This window comes from Engraulis encrasicolus, chromosome 20 (genome assembly GCF_034702125.1).
Source record: "Engraulis encrasicolus isolate BLACKSEA-1 chromosome 20, IST_EnEncr_1.0, whole genome shotgun sequence".
Taxonomy (NCBI): domain Eukaryota; kingdom Metazoa; phylum Chordata; class Actinopteri; order Clupeiformes; family Engraulidae; genus Engraulis; species Engraulis encrasicolus.
In genome coordinates, this window is record NC_085876.1 from 8,093,926 (window position 1) to 8,111,713 (window position 17,788).

A 17,788-nucleotide genomic window follows, 5' to 3' on the forward strand; every position below is an offset into this window, starting at 1 on the left:
CGTAGATTAAGCCATTTTAGCCTGATGACTCATATGTTGTTTAACTGATGCCTGGAGACACATATACTCTGCATTCAGGCTCTTGAGATTTAGCTTTTTAAATAAAGATATGGGTATGTTACAGATGAATTCTAACGCAAGATGAGGGTCTTGGGGTTTAAAAATGCAACTTATTTCATCTTTTTATGTGCATCAGAGGCTAAAATATTTTGTTTTTTATAGGCTGGGGGGAACTTTCCCAACAAGGGCTTAGACATTCAGCAGGCGTTTTTTGCAGTTGCCTTAGGCATCAATGGGTTAAGCCGTTGGCATCTGTGCTCACCTTCTTTAATTTATTTAACCAACCTTTAACAGCAATGGTCATTCTGTTAAATGTTCTGGACCCATTAGGACTTGATAGTAACTATGTTGCAGGAAGGTTCAATGTTTTGATGGCTTTTAGGTAGTCATGTGTTATCATAGCTTTCTAATTCTATCTAAAACAATTAAGGAAATGCCTTTTCAATGAGCAATGTTTTGGCAGTTGACTTCATCTGTGCACTGGGTCTATGTGCATTGAGTTGCAATGAGCCTCAAAGCACCCATCTTCTCACAGGGTGGGCACAAAAGAAAAATGTGGTGTTTCCTTGTTTTATGACTGAGAGTCTTTGTTGAAATATGTTTCCTTCTTAATAAAATAGATCCTATCATTAATTTGTTTCACTTCAATGTCAAAAGCCTGTAAAACATTTCTCTGAGCACCATTATGGCTCGGGTCTTATTTGTGTGGCCTTTTAAAAATCATGACATTGATTTATGCCCTCATCCGCGCTCACATGACTGGGAGATTTAAAAGATAGTTAGAACAGAGCAGCCGTGATGCATTGCAGGGCAATTTGCCAGAATTGTACTTGAGCAAATGTCCTCAAAACAATGTCCTGCTGCTGGGCTTGTTGCTGATAACATCCATCCTCACCCACAGTGTTGTCTCTGAATGGATTCAGCCCAAATCTAGCAGTGTTCAGCTAATGCTCTCAAAGCAGTGACCTGCTGGACTGGCTGCTGATGACATCCAACCTTATTCTGTTATTTCTGAATAGATTCAACCGCGTAACAAGAAAAATGGGTATGATGCATCAAGCCTGTCACTCAAACGAAGCAAAATTAAGACGGTTAAAAAAGATTTGCATGCACATCCCAGAAAGGAGTTACTACGGGTCCTGGATATAGTAGAGTACTTAGATTTTTTTGTTGTTTTTTTTTTTTTACACCACCACGTTTCAACCTAAAACAAGGCCTTCGTCAGGCGTCGAACATGGTTTTGGATCAAAGAAATTGTGTTGGTTTTCACCAACTGGTGTCGTATCCTTGTGAGAATATTCAGAAGGGGGTCCCAGCAGAAAAAGTTTGGAAACCACATGCAACAGAATTCACATTTAGCAATTAAGATCATCATTTAAGCACATTTTCACCACGCGTATCTCTGCTCTCTCCTGTGATCTTTCATCTCCCCTCGACAGTGCCAGTCAAGTCCACCAACTCTCCTGGCTCCCTGCAGCGTTCCCGTAGCGATGTGGACGTTGCCGCGGCATCGGGGGCGGCGGCCAGGAAGACGGGAGGGGCCTCCAGGGTGCCTGCCGGGTCCTTCGCATCACTCGGTAGGCCAGCTCACTTGCCTGTGTCTTTCTTTCTGTCTCTGTCTGGCTGTCGGCTCTATGATGTGCGTGCGTGCGTGCGTGCGTGCGTGCGTGCGTGCGTGTGTGCGTGCGTGCGTGCGTGTGCTATGTGTACTGTAGGTAGCCCCAGTTCATCTACCTGCCTGTGTCCTAGATGGTCCTTTCATGTGTGCACGACACGCTTCTGTGCACTTCTGAGAGGCCCTTACTCCAGTTGTGTGTCCTTGTGCTAAAGCACTTAGTAGTAATTATAGGGCGTTTTTCCAGAACTCCCAAAGGAGACTTGGATAGACAGAGCCAGAGGAGACTGGTTGACTGCCAGGAACTCAGGAAATGTGTCTCAGGTCATGAAGACCTGAAAAGTAACGACATGGAAGGGCATTAAGAGTATTCTACTTGGCCCGGCTGTGGCTCTAACGGCTGGGAACTGGACTGCTACACCGGCGACTTCGGTTCGAAAATACAGCTTTGAGGCTAGTTGAAATTAGAAGTGAAGACCTATCTGTTGAGAATATGACAGCATCCTGCCTGTGCCTTCATTTCATGTCTTGTAGAATTGGATGCATACACCTAGCCCGGCTGTGCCCTCCTAGTGATGCAACACCTTCGGCGGCGTTGCTTCTAGAAGCCTGGCTTGGTGTATGCATCCAATTCTACAAGAAATGTAATGAAGGAACAGGCAGGATTTTGATTTTTTCAGAGCAGTAGCAGCTCAGCTGCTGGTCATCAAGACCAAGAGTAGCATCTGTGCAGCCCAACCTCTATGTTTTAGATGTGTTTGTTCTTAAACCAAATGGATAGAAAAGTGATGCTAGATGATGGATGTGTGTGTCTGTGTCTGTGTGTGTGCTGCTTCGGTCTCTCTCTTTCTTCTGGGTCTTTAACCTCTTTTGCTCCTCTTCTCCCATCTGAAAGACGATGCATCATCTGATAAGATGGATGGTAAGACCCTGCCCACCTCTCTTTTCCATCTCTCTGTATCCACAAGCTCGGCCTCATCCCATCCGTGGTTGTGCTTGGAATCCACCTAATTGCAAGCTCATGAAATTGGGCTGCAATTAACCAATCATTGTCATTGACCTCATCGTCATGAGCAATCACCATGGAGTACTTTTTTTGTTTTTAATCAATTAATCAATTAATTTGTATATAATCTTAGGAACCAATGAAAAATGTCTCAGTGTGACCTCAAATGCAGAGTGTCCCATAAATCTAGGCTAATATATTGATATATTTTTAAACACATTAGCTGATGCTAAAACATCACTGGCTGGAACTTGGCAATTGTAAATGGTACATTGTGTGAAATAAATTGGGGCATTTTCCTCCTGTGTATGGCCAGACCTAAGGGGCACCAAGAACATTTCTTTCGCCAAAAAGTTGTTTGATTTTGTTATTAACGGTAAAGCAGTGAAACCAGGAACAAGTCGAAGTCACACTCTAGGTTCAGGAAATGGTGATCCTTCAAAGAAAGTATTTCAAGTAATAAATCATTTTTTTTGGATAAAGCGGTTCGAGACTAATATACGTAATGCCTGAGGTCAAATTGTTAAAATATGTCTACGTCATTGTTCTCTTTCTTGAAATATGTAGTGTAGAGTATGTTGGTTTCACTGCAGTGCATAAGTGGACTGCCTATACAGAGATGTGTCTCTAGCTCTCTCCAGTGGGAGTTCTGCATTCCCCAACTGGAAAACTTTTCCAAGTCAAGATGTGATCATACAAGGCCGGTGAAAAACACAGAATTTTGGCTCCCACTTCCCACCCGCTAACCTTCTTAATTTCCTTGGGGATAAAAGAATCTCTACTCTACTACTAACCTTGATGTGATCACATGCACACATAGTAGCGAAAATGTGCCCAGGGCTCTGGCTTGCAAAAGTCAGCAAAAAAGTTAAAAAGGTGTCCTTCCAAACACAGCACTTTTGGTTGAAAAAAAAAGAACTTTTCACTTTTTCAACAATTAATTTTCTGCACTAGAGATTCATCCCAGCCCCATTTCCAGCGCTAGTCCATGTCTGTGCTTCCATCCCGATGCTTCATCAAGAGCTCTCTTCCTCATCCTGAGCCCTCATCCATCCTCATCTCTTCATACGGCCATTTCCTCCTTCCACTTTCTTGCATATTGCCTTGTGTGTCTGTCGGTGTCTGTGTGTGTGTGTGTGTGTGTGTGTTTGTGTGTTTCTGTGTGTGTGCTGTTAAGCTGTTGTGGTAATGTGTAAAGATGCTTGCACACCACCCCCCTGCCAAAGCCACGTCTTCTCTCAAACCTGCAATTGCTCATAGAATTTTTTTAGTAAGCAATATTTTTTTAACGAGACACTATCATCAGAAAACACTGAATGGCAAATTGGATTCATACGTTTAAGAATCAGTGCCACATATTCCACATTACCTGTTTTCACCTGTTCAATTCTACCCCACCTGGTTGAATTAGTCAGGTAAAGCCAGGTCATTTGGAAGATGTGGCAATGCATTATAGCTAATGAATTCAGGTTGCCCATCACTGCTCTCTGCTGATTATATGGTAAGTTCAGTGATCAAAGCGGGCAGATTTCCATGATTGCTAAAATCCCTGTAGGCCTCTCTACCTCGCCCATCCTCAATATGCTGCTACAGTGATCGAGCGTGATTTTTCTTTTTTAATTTTTCATGTTTTCGACCCTCTTGTTCTGCTTAAATACCAGTAATTAATATGAAATTGCATATTTCGGTTAAGACCAAAGCAAGTGAACTAAATGTTTTGTTTTCCCTTTTCGCTACGAATCCCTCCTAAAGTGCCATGTTTGTTCTTGTTTTTTCTTCTATTTTGTATGTTATGTTGTCAGGACGTGTGCGAACCAAGCAGCAGATGTCGGTGAGCACCAGTCAAACCGACTCCAGGGGACGCAGCAGGACCAAGATGGTGTCTCAGTCCCAACGTAAGTCTCGTCCGTCCATCCATTCGTCCATTTGCACTTGCCACAAATTCACAGCTCAGCTCTGTGTGTGCGTGCGTGTGTGTGTGCGTGTTTGTGTGTGTGTTTGGAGTGCAATGGTGGTCGTAACTGGAGTGTAACGATCCACTCCCCTTAACTCTCTCTATGCTTCAGGTTCTGATGATTCAGATTGTACACCAGGTACCTGCTTGTTGAGGATGCATGCGTGTGTGTGTGAGAGTGATTTTGTTTCGTGTGCGTGTGTGTGTGGGCGTGTTGGTCATTTTCCTCGCATGCCTTACGTGTGTACCTCACCTGGGTGTTTCACCATAAGAGTCCATTTCTGTCCGAGTTCAAAGTCTTAAGTCCAGTCATATGTACAGCTGTAAAGTGTGTAAACTCAGCCATTGCTGTTATTTGCTCTGTGGGTGTGTGTGTGTATGTCTACAGGCGGGGCGGGTTGGTGGAGAGTGGAAATGGGTTAATTTGGTTGGTCAGTGTCGAACTGGGCACCATACGCAGTGCTGAGCGGACTGGATACAGACTTGTATGTTTTGGAGGGGGAATTTGATGGCCTGTTGACCTTACGACCTTGACTTGACCTCCACATGACATGACCTCCTCCCCAACGTGAAAACTGAGGGCACCTGACCTTTCACCCCTCAGACACCAAAAATGATCAATAAAAACAGCAACAACATCACATTCTATTTGTAACTACCTACCACTTTGTCCAGGCCCAGTGCTGTCTAGTGAGGCCTTTGATCACCTTGTGTCATTGGTGGTGTGCTGGGTTGGTTTAGGTGTTGTGGCGCGGCTTGGCTTTTCTTGTGGCTCAGAATGGGCTGTTCCCTTTCTCTGTGCAACTCTGTGTTCCCCCCCTTCCCCACCCATCATGAGTCTCCTCGTCTTTGCCATTGCACACTTGTCTGTCGTTACCTGTTTTACCTGACTGTTGTCACCAACAACCAATATGTCAACATGCATCCGTGTTCCCATTGCGCCTGTTAATCTGCTCCTCCTGTGCGCTCTGCTTTTTAAACGGTAACTGGTAAACCCGCCCCGCTTGAAATCAAACCCTCTCATTGGCTCAGGATCGCTATCGGCCAATCCGATTAGGGGTAAGCAAGCAACTTCCTCGTATATCTTGACTGTACTCTCTCTCGGCTCCTTTTCCGTCTTTTCGCTCGGCCTCCACTGCTTCCTGTTTCTGGGTGGTGTAACAGGCAGAGCCTCTATCCTCTGCCCACATTCACTAGGTGCACGCGCTGAATTAGTTAGTGGTGTTGGTGTTTTAGTGTAGTGGGTTGTTGTAGTGGGTGTAGTGTGGTGGGTGGACGTGGTAGTTTTACTGTAGTGTGAATGTGTTAATTAGTGGTGTGGGTGTTTTAGTGGGAAAGTGTTTGTGCAATAGCTGTTTTAGTGTACTGGGGAATGTGTTAGTGTTGTGCTAAATTGTAGTGGGAATGTAGTAGTTGTAGGGTATTTGGATCATCTTATTGCATCAGTCATCTTAACTGTAGTCACACTTTTTTAAGATGATATATTTGCTGCAGGTTAATTTGTTACATGTATGTTACGCTGAGAGTTTCAGAGATCAAAAGCCAAGATTGGATAAATGTTGTGCCCCAAAACAGGTTGCTTATTTTCAGTTCCATTACTGACATTGGCCACGAAATATTTCCAGAATCCCTGTGGAAATAAAACCTTTCCGCATAATTATTTGGCTTTCAGAAATATGTACATCGTTTCTCGATCACAGTCTTGAATTCTGATTCTATCACATAATGAATCATTTGCATTTGGAAAAATGTGACGTATACATAAATCAAATGACTGGGAACTTGCCACCTGGAAGCCTCATAGGCTGCTCTTGATTCCATCTAATGGAACAGAAAGCATTGAATAGAATATAGTTGGATCCAAATTGAATGGAACAGTAAAGAAAAGAGAGAAATGAACTTAACATCACAATAATATACACTATATTTGCTTCTCTCTTCTGCAAGTCGGTGCCAAGTCAAACCAAAACATTTATCTTCAGATATTTGCTGTAGGTTTTTAACAATGCATGAAAATTACCTCTCACTTGCAATAGTACTGTTAAAACTTAAGACCACAGATCTCCCAGCAATAGTACTGTGTAAAAAAAAACCTTAGACCACAGATCTCAAAAGGAACTTTTGTACCAAGACGTTCAAAGATCATTTTGTTCTTCCAAAGCACTGGGGTTGAAGCTCGCTAGCTACCCCTGCCTGAACTCCCCCTGCATTCCTCTGCTGTTTGTGCAGATTGAGATCTCTGGGACTACTCCTGGACAGGGCAATATTTTGTAGTTCAAAAGTTGATCTTCAGGGGTTTCCAAAAGCCTTCAACAACCCTGGTTATCCAGCAATGTGTGTTATATAGTTTCATCTTTTATAAATACTTTCCTAGCAGCGTATAACAAAGCACACTGTGTTCACCGATAATGTCTAATACCCCCTTCACACACCTTGAGGTTGTGGCACAGTTTGCTTCATGTTCGGCTTGAGTGTTTTTGTTGCCTTATGTTAAACTAAACAAAACCAAACATTAAAGTATACTCTTATCGCCTATCATGCATTACAGAGCTTCAGTCATTAATAAAATCAACATTAAAACACTGTGTTTTAAGTCCTGCTTCTCACAGCTATACAAAGCTTAATTAGTTGCACACAACCTGTCACAAATAATTGGCCCTGGTTGTGATGAAAATGGATAGCGCAAAAACAGAGTGCATGAGAAGGCAGACTAATTGGCTTATTTGAAATCGGTAACACTTTGTTTTACCTTCCCTGTTACAATGTGTCTCTGCCATAGTACAGTGGATTTCAAGTCTAGAACGTCATAGTATGTACTTAAACCGTTACATCAAGGAGTTGCAGTGAGATGTGCACAGGGTGACTCTGTTCTGTTGTTATACAGTGCAGCAGGGACCATTAAAATAAAGTGTTACCTCGGTTTGTATGTCCTGTCTCGCTTATAAGACTGTAAGATGGACCCCATGTTTGATGTTGTGGACTGTACAGTGTGTGCAAATGTATATTTCTAAATGACAAGTGTGAAATGGTGTTCTGTGTTTGGAGTGTTTATTGTTTGTTAGTGTTAGTGACAAGGTAATCTGTATCTTCACAAGCATCAGGAGGTGATGTAGGAAGTGTCATCACAATGGGTGAAGGGTTCCTAAGGTCCACCTCAATATCTAATCTAGCCTTCCGTCCTCTCCTATTGCTTGTGGCCCAATGCTTCGCTGACAACCAGCTTCTGTGGAGAAAACAACAAAGTTTCCCCTTTGTCAGCCTAGTCACAACAACTTTTGGGGGACTTTTCCCCATTCAACATCCCATGTGTAAATTAGAGCATTACCCGTGACTTGCGAGATATTGAAGAAAGCCTCTACCGTATATGAGGTCCTCCCTTTCATCACAGAACATCAAACAAAAGGAGAGGATGTAAGGTTAGATATTGAGTTGGGGTCTAAGTCTTAGAACTTGCCAGATGTTGAGTACCAGTTGCCATTTCTTTCATTCGTTTTTTTGTGTTTTCATAGAGAGCAGTTAGTGGTTTATGTAATACTTGTTGTGGAAGGGAAAGTAAACTCAGGCCAAATGCCAATAGCCAAATACAGTAGCTGGTATTCCTATAGAGACAGTGTTCATGATTGTGTTTTTGTAGTACAATTACAGTGACATTGAGCTTTAGGTTATGAGTGCGTACACATGTGCATGCGTATTGAACTTTCCTAGAGAGCGTGTGTTTAGAGGAGTATTTTCATTAGTAAGGGGAATTTTGTTGGTTTGCTGGTTAGGCTGCGTGCGTGCGTTCGTATGTATGTGGTGTACATGTTGCTTCCTGCTAACATGTGCTCCTCTCCTCCATAGCGGGTTCTCGCTCGGGCTCCCCTGGCCGGGTGCTAAACAGCACGGCTCTGAGCATGCTCAGTACGGCTCCGCGGGGCATGGGCACGGGCCCCCAGCGACGCAGCCGCATCCCCCGCAGTCAGGGGGCCAGCCGAGACAGCAGCCCTACACGGCTGTCAGTGGGTAAGCACATACAGTAGACACACACACACACGCACGCACACACACACACACACACACACACACATACAGTACACACACACACACACACACACACACACACACACACACACACACACACACACACACACACACACACACACACACACACACACACACACACACACACACACACACAGTCTGGGGCCAGCCGAGACAGCAGCCCTACACGGATGTCAGTGGGTAAGGACACTCACACACATACACAACACTCACACAAGCACATAGCCAGGGGGGCAGCAGAGATGGCAACCCCAGACACTTGTCTGTGGCTAAGGACACACACACCAGCAGAAATGTCAGCCCGACACAGCTGCCTGTGGAGAGAGAGATGCACACAGACACGCAAACACATCCAGGGAGCTATTTGAGCAGCCCCATGCTCCTAGCTGCTGACGAGACGCACAACACATTTAAAAAAAGAACAAAAAAATGTGCGTATTATTGTTGGCCTGTCTAAAATGAATATGTTTTCCATTTTCAGCACCGTCCAGCATTAGCCACATCTACAACGGATCGAAAGGAGGTAAGAGTTCACACAAAATCCTTTGTCTCTAGATTCCCCCTTTCTGTTATTTTTACCCCCTCTCCCCACAGAAGAACGAGAGAGACAAAGTGAGAGATATTACTCAGGTTCTACGTCTGTCCAGACTGGCTCACAGTTGCACTCCCTTTATTTCACCCTAGTGTTTAAAATAGTATTAATGAACCTCTGAACTTTTGTACAGAACATCTTAACCCTTTCATGCAGAGTCTGTTATAACCTTGTTGTCACCAAAATGGTTATGACCATGCCTTGGTCTGTTACTTACGACTCCTGGAAGTGTCACAGAAAATGTTATGAGGTAATGAAGCTTCCGCGGCTAACAGTAGATAGAAACACAGGCGATCCCACCTTCTACATCAAACGGGTTTTGAACATGGTGCTAAAAATACTGGTTACACTTTCTTTCTTTCACCGTTTACACTGTACCAAAGTTTGAAAGAGTTTGAACAATGTTTTGACATTGTACTTGTACTTAAGCATATGGGTATGACTGTTACAATCAACATTAGTAATTGGGTATGTACAGTTACATAATATAAGGTAAAAATGCACAAAAAAAACGCAATACAAAGCATTAGCAAATGGTCGCATGGCATTAAAAAAATTAAATAAACCGGAGAACCAGCGGTTCATGGGAAAATACGAGGTATACAACTTTGGCTACAGATTTGTTCACAATGGCTCTGTCAGGTATTTGCATTCCAGAAACTCCAGTCAAAATGTGGCTTATTGCAATGAACAGTGCTGCTCTGTCAGGTTTACTTACTTTTAATCCAACAATGCTGCCTCATGTTAGCCATACGGCACAATGGAGACTTAAGCCGTTGACAAATCGCTTAACGCAGTGGTCGTGATTTTATTTGACAAGGAAGAGTTTTTGTGTCACCACCTGTAGAGGTAGTGATATTTTTCCCTGGGAAGAATTCATGCACCCTGTGGAGTGTTGTTTTTTCCAGGTTGTTGCTCTCAGTCCAGTCTCATGATGTCTCCCCCTTTTCTCTTCCTTCTTCCCCATTCTATTCCCCCACTTTTCCATTTCCCTGTTACCTCCCGGTTTTCCACCCGGTCTCCCTCCTCCTCCTCTATCTCACTTCTCTCTCTTTTCCCTCTCCTCTCTCTCTTTACCCCCTCCCTCTCCCTCTCTCTCTCTCCAGCTCGAGGCAGTCGTATCCCGAGGCCCAGTGTGAGTCAGGGCTGCAGTCGGGAGGCCAGTCGAGAGAGCAGTCGAGACGCCAGCCCTGTGCGCTCCTTCACCCCGCTAGGTGACTAACGCACACACACACACACACACACACACACACACACACACACACACACACACACACACACACACACACACACACACACACACACACACACACACACACACACACACACACACACACACACACACACTCATTCTCTCTCTCTCTCTCTCTCTCTCTCACACACACACACACACACACACACACACACACACACACACACACACACACACACACACACACACACACACACAGCCACCTCCTGAGAGATAAACACACACACACCGCTCTCACACACAGAGACACACACACGGCTTCATGACATCCCCTCCTACCCTAGCAAGGGTGTGTGTGTGTGTGTGTGTGTGTGTGTGTGAATGTCTGGTCACACATCCGTGGCATGGCCAGACATGCTTCCCCAAGCAGAAACGGAACCACAGTCAATGATGACCATCCTGATATGGATTATACTGCAGACACTATAGACTGGACGGTTTTTTTAATAGAGGGACAACATAGAGGGACATTGTGAGAGTTCATTGGTGGATATTTCATTCTTTCTGAAAGGAAATTGAGGACCAAATAGCAAAATGTATTTTTGTATACAGTATGAAGTCACCTGTGTATGTAGAAAAATGGCTTCCGCAGTCTTGGTCATGTTTCAGATTACCAAAACACCATCAGTGACTTGCTAGACTCTTTTTAATGGAAGAACCAGCCTTTAAAAGACATCACCCTTGGGGAAGCTTCCCTCCTCATCAAAAAGCTTTCCTGATCCCCCTCAGGACACAATAAGACCCTCTCAGGAGTCATACAGGGCGTGGGTCTCCAGTTACCCATTAACACAACCGGCATGCCACTGCACAGAACCCAACCCTACAGACGAGACATGCGCAAAAGATAAAAGAACTGAGTCAACATTCAAAGAGTTAAGCTTTTTGAAAGTTTACTGCTGCAAAGGGTAGTTTCTTTGTCAGCAAAGGAGGCATGGTATGCTGTTATCTGGCTATGACAAAACCATACACAGTGACAGAAAGTAAACAAACTCAAATGCATTTACATTACACATTTACTCCAAGACAATGACAGAAGGCGTTTGGACATTGGACAGGACAAACTAATAAATAAAAAAAAACATCCCAGTTATACCAATGGCGTCAGTGCATAGTGGTTGCACTAAGGCTCTACAAATGTAACAAGCTTCCAAGCTCCAGAATGTTCAACTCTAACATGATCAGGTTGAATGACCATTTTCGCGGACAGTATGTAAACATGTTTCCACATACGGAAGATCGCATTTAACGTTTCTGTACACAGTGGAAGCAAGTGATTATTTCTCCAGAACTGTCTGCAATCAGTGTTATTTTCCTGTCCTGGAATTACCCCATACCTTAAAAACACAAACCACTTGAAGTCCCCAACAGGAGACTAGTTAAGAAATAAATCCAGTGTTGAAGTGAAAGCAAAGATTGTGATAACCTTAAAAAACCCTCCATTTACACTGTTTTTGGCTCTGCAGTTTGTTTAATTATCTAAACTTTCACTCTGTTACTTAAGCTGTTTTGACAATTCCAAGCTTTAAGTTTGAAAAACGAAGCAAAATAAATCGTAGAAATTCCCCTTCCTTCTTACAACTGCACTAGTGGATTTATTGGCCTGCTATTGGAATGTTGGCAGCTGAGAATCGATGCAGGGGTTTGCTTGTATTTGTCTGGCAGCTGCCAATGAGTCTCGATTCACACATGCCCTCGGGTACGCTTATGCTACGTCTGCACTGTCTATGTCTCTCGTGTGGGATGTCAGTGGAGTGCTCTCTTCTACTTCCTGTGCTTTGGCAGTGCTGTTTTCTGCGTATTCTGCTGACTGGGTTTCAGAGGGGAATCTGCAATAGTCTTGAAATGTCGTCTGTTTTTTCTGATGTTTGGGACAAACTCAAGATTTACCCATCATGGGTGTTTCTGAGGCTTAAAAAGACAAGGAATGTGCGCGCCTCTGTAATTCAGGTGCTGGACCAAACAGACGTAAACTGAAAAGGAATGGCAAAGGTCCACACAACACCTAATAAATGCTCCCAAATATTTAATGGCACTTTCCGAGGCTTTTCAGAGTGAATGAATTCTAAGAAAGACTTAAAAGTGATACTGTCCCATTTTTGGAAATAAGCTTATTTTGCACCTCCCCTTGAGTTACATAATAGGGTTTTACCGTTCTCCTGTACTTTCAACCGTTCTCTGGGTATGGCAGTGCAAATTTTACCTGCAAGCTAGCAGTTAACATTGAGTCCTATGAGACCGGTTAGCCGCCAGCTGGTCTCATAGGACTCAATGATAACTGCTAGCATGTAGGTAAAATCTGCACTGCCATACCCAGAGAACGGTTGAAAGAGTTGCCATTCTGCTCCAGCATGGAAAGAGTAAATAGGAGTTCAACCGTGCAGTTGCAGTACACAGTGTGGTCCCAGTGCAGTATTTATTAAGATCAGTAGTAATAACTTGTTGGTTGCATCAGATCTGCCTCATCGCATAATCACTTATTTATGACGGTACCTTAATACATTCCTCCACCAGGCAGATAATAAATGATGTATGAATGAGTCGCCCATGAGATGGGTCTGTGAAATGTATTATGATGTTAACGTTTACCCAGTCAAGGTCATTGCTGTGCTCTGCTGTGCTGTGCACTGATTTGATTTCCTGGTAAAACGTTTAGTGGTCAGAGTGCAGCTCTCTTCCTGCCTGTGGTGGCTTTTCGGGGCTCTTGTCTTTTTAATACAAATACTCTTATAGATTCGAGTGGATGTGTTTTGTGTATAAGCATAATGGACGTGTGTGTGCGTGTGCGCGCGTGCGTGTAAATGTGTTGTTAAACAGTGACTTGGTTATGCTTCTCTTTTCCATAGGTGCATAGGTGTTGCTTCAGCTAAATAGACTGCAGAACTGGACTCTTAACTTGCTTTTGTTGGTGTATGTATGACAGTTTGATTGTGTGTTTACAGAAGGGTGCACTTGGGTGTTCACCATGGGTTCGGTCACTCACTCACTAGAGGTGGAGGATCTGTGTTCTTGCTTTTGTTTGTTGTCGGGACGGAGCTGTAGCACTAACTCTGCGCTGTGTGTGTGTGTGTCTATATCTGCAGCAACGCGGCACTACTCTCGTTCCACTGGTGCGCTCCATGTTGCTGAGGCCTTTGGGGCTGCAGGTGATTCGTCTTCAGTCTTTTCCCCCGCAATTTTGCCCCATCTGGTTCTTTTACCCCACCTTTGCCCTCATGTTGCCCTCATCATCATTTTTTTATCTTGCCCCCATTTTCGTTTTCCGTTACCATTTCAGTCCTGCTTCATTCCGCTTGTGTCGTCCATTTCCTCCATTTGCGCATCTTCATTTTCCTCATCGTGCACTCAACGCTCATTGCCCATCAGGTGACTGCCGAGGACTTGGATTCTCGAAACGTGCACGGCAAGGCATCTGATGTCAATAAAAAGTCACCCAAATGTGTCATCTCATCACGTTCATTATGACGTTCATTTTTTTGTGTTGCATTTGCATTTCTTTTCCCCTCAGTCATTTATTTTGTTGCATCATGTTATTCTTTCCTTCACCGTCAAGGTAGATTTCATCAGTCTTCATGCCTGAACTTATTTGAAGAGCAAGATCTTGTCCATTCTGGTTGTATGAACAGACCATGGTTTAAAAGCACAACTTTTTTAGACATGTAATAAAGTAAATTACCTACGTACTGTAGAAGCGGCAGTACCCAAGTGGAGCTGTTTTGCTAACACTTTATTCCTTTGATCTCTACACGTAATCTATAACATCTTTCCATGGTAGCATAGCTGTCTACTCAGTATTAACTGTACATAGTCCATACTACAGCCCATATTGATGAGGCAAGTTTATTTCCAAAGCACATTTTATACACCGATGCAGTCAATAGAAGCAACAACAAAGAAGAGGATCAGAAGCATAAGGGCTAAAAATAAAAGGATGAGCGTAGATGCACTATATCATCAAAGGTATACATAGTATCTTCATATGTGAGTCGAGGCAGGTTAGCGAATACTTTTGGTAATGGTGTATGTTTGTTAGTGTATTCTGATGCAACGCCATGACTGGCGTCCAGATCTCTCCTCAGTTTATGATTACGTTTCCTAGTGCTTACAGTGTGTTTGTTGTGATGTGTCATGTTGGTAGGTTCTGGTTTGGGCATGTCTACATCTAGTCGCCTGTCGTCGTCCGTCAGTGCCATGAGGGTTCTGAACACCGGATCAGACGTGGAGGAGGCCCTGGCTGATGCTTTGGTAACACACACACAAACACACACACATGCACCCTGCTCATACAGAAATTCAGGCATTCTTACACACACACACACCCACACCCACACACACACACACACACACACACACACACACACACACACACACACACACACACACACACACACACACATTCATTAACACAGCACATGCTCAAATCTGGGTGATGTAAGATCCAGAAATTTAGTATCCTCTCCAAATATTTGCATTTTTCATAGTGTAAATATGACCCTTTATAGACCTGTGAGACTCACACACACACACACACGTCACACACAGTCACACACAGACACACACAGACACACACAGACACACACACAGACACACACACAGACACACACACAGACACACACACAGACACACACACAGACACACACACAGACACACACACAGACACACACACAGACACACACACAGACACACACACAGACACACACACAGACACACACACAGACACACACACACACGACACACACACGACACACACACGACACACACACGACACACACACACACGTCTCACACGCGTCACACACACACGTCACACACACATACGTCACACACACACCAATGTAATTTGTTCCCTTTAGTTCTCTTTAGATAATTCTGTCTGACTTTAACCCCTTAGTTGCCAGGTGTGTTTTCTTGAGCTTCTTGAGTCTGACCGCTAACCTTAAACCTCTTGCTACTGTCTTACTATCTTAACGCTGCCAGCTGCTAGGGGACCTGAGGAGCAAGGTTGGTTCAGCATGTTCTGTTTATCTATCAATCTATCTCTATCTTTCTAGATCTATCTATCTATCTATCTATCTATCTATCTATCTATCTATCTATCTGTCTGTCTATCTGTCTGTCTGTCTGTCATGTCTCTCTCTCCTCTTGCCCCCTCTCTCCCTCTATATTTCTCTCTTATGCTCTCTATTACTCTCTTATTCTCTCTTATTTTCTCCACCTCTCTCTCAGCCTGTCTTCAACCTTTTGCTTGCTGTCTTTCTCCACTTATCTCTCTTTTGCTCCCTCCTCCATCTCTGTCTCATCTCTCCTCTTTCCCTCTGCTTTTCTATCTATATCTCTCTCTTTCTCTCCACCTTTCTCTTTCTCTCTCCCTCTCTTCTACCTTCAGTAACTCATTTTGACCTCCGCAATCATTAGTTAATTGAGTAGAGTAGAGTAGAGTAGAGTAACTGCAATGGAATTGGGTTACATTGGCTTCTCTCATGCAATAATTTATGTGACAGAATCATAACTGAATCGTCATTTGGTTTCTAGATCTGGCTGTCGTGTGTAATTTTGCATGCTGTGTGGGCGTTTGCAAGTCAATGAACCACTCCGCCCCCCCACCCTCCGGTCTATCTCCCCAACAACCCTTTCCCTCTCCTTTTCTTCACCTCCCTGCCTTATCTTCACCTCCTTAATCCTCCACCTCCCCAACCCTTACTCCTCCTCATCCCACCTTCCTCCACCGTGTCACCCCATCCTCATTCCACCCCCTCTGCTGCCCTTCCCCACCTTCCATCACCCGTCTCCTCTCCCTCTCCTCTCCTCCCTAACCCTTACTCCTCCCCGTCCCCTACTCTGCACCTCCCTCTCCTCTCTGCACCTCCCCATCATATCTCTCCTCCCCAACCCTCCTCCATGTCCCCTACTCTGCCTCTCCTCTCCTCTCCTCTCCTCCCACCTCCGCACCCCCCATGACTCTGCACCTCCTTCTCCTCTCCTCTCCTCCCCAACCCTCCCCTCCTCCACGTCCCCTTCTCTTCACCTCCCTCTCCTCTCCTCTGCTCTCCTCCCCAACCCTCCTCCACGTCCACTTCTCTGCACCTCCCTCTCCTCTCCTCCCACCTCCCCCTTCCCCATGCCACCTAATCCTCTCCTCTCCTCTCCTCTCCTCTCCTCTCCTCTCCTCTCCTCTCCTCTCCTCTCCTCTCCTCTCCTCTCCTCTCCTCTCCTCCCCAACCCTCCACGTCCACTACTCTGCACCTCCCTCTCCTCTCCTCTGCTCTCCTCCCACCTCCCCGACCCCTTCGCCACCTGCAGAAGAAGCCGGCTCGGCGGCGCTATGAGCAGTACGGCATGTACTCGGACGACGACGCCAACAGCGATGCGTCGAGCGCCTGCTCGGAGCGCTCCTACTCCTCGCGCAACGGCAGCAGCATCCCCACCTACATGCGGCAGACGGAGGACGTGGCCGAGGTGCTCAACCGCTGCGCCTCCGCCAACTGGAGCGAGCGCAAGGAGGGGTTGATGGGACTGCAGACGCTGCTCAAGAACCAACGTACACTAAGGTACGAGGACATCATGTTGGCTCACGCACACGCATACATACACATACACATACACATACACATACACATACACATACACACACACAGTACACATACACATACACACAAACACACACACACACACACAGTACACATACACATACACAGCACACATACTGTACACACAGTGCAATGAGGGGCTCATAGGACTGCAGACACTGCTCAAGAACCAACATGCGCTAAGCTAAGGTATGAAGAAGACACACACACGCATACACTCTCAAACACAGTAGGATACACACACACTCAGATATGAATAAGGTTCACACACATTGGTGTATAAACACATCCACAGGGGTACTCTGAAATGGCTTTTTCAATTTGTGCTCCGATGCATGCTCCGAATATAAAGACATGCACACAGGCGCACGTACACTACATACATACAGGTCCCCTACATCGACGTCCAGATGTATTTACCCATTGCCGCATATGTAGCAGTGAGGGACCAGTTCCATCATTCATACGCTCCTATCCATTAATGACTGGAAATCCATGGTGGCTGTTGTGACCGATGACTGCATATATGATGTCTTCGTTGTTTTGTGTATATATATATATTCAGGTCTTTTTTTGTACATTTATTAGAGAGGTCAGGAGATGATTGAGAGAGAGATGGAGAAGGGTTGGGAATTGACCCAGGCCGGGTTAAAAACCTGGGTCTCCGTGGGCAATGTGCCTGTGT

General features: G+C 44.7%; 1 protein-coding gene across 1 annotated transcript in view; it reads left to right on the top strand.

The window, feature by feature from the left end:
• clasp2 (cytoplasmic linker associated protein 2) overlaps window positions 1-17,788 on the top strand; it is an 85,496-nt gene that overhangs the window by 46,889 nt on the left and 20,819 nt on the right. The window contains exons 18-27 of the mRNA XM_063185323.1: window positions 1,500-1,637; window positions 4,484-4,576; window positions 4,748-4,774; window positions 8,476-8,637; window positions 9,158-9,199; window positions 10,375-10,482; window positions 13,601-13,663; window positions 14,656-14,762; window positions 15,494-15,517; window positions 16,817-17,064. Coding sequence (XP_063041393.1) covers window positions 1,500-1,637; window positions 4,484-4,576; window positions 4,748-4,774; window positions 8,476-8,637; window positions 9,158-9,199; window positions 10,375-10,482; window positions 13,601-13,663; window positions 14,656-14,762; window positions 15,494-15,517; window positions 16,817-17,064 — 1,012 coding nt within the window. The remainder of the gene's footprint in view (window positions 1-1,499; window positions 1,638-4,483; window positions 4,577-4,747; window positions 4,775-8,475; window positions 8,638-9,157; window positions 9,200-10,374; window positions 10,483-13,600; window positions 13,664-14,655; window positions 14,763-15,493; window positions 15,518-16,816; window positions 17,065-17,788) is intronic.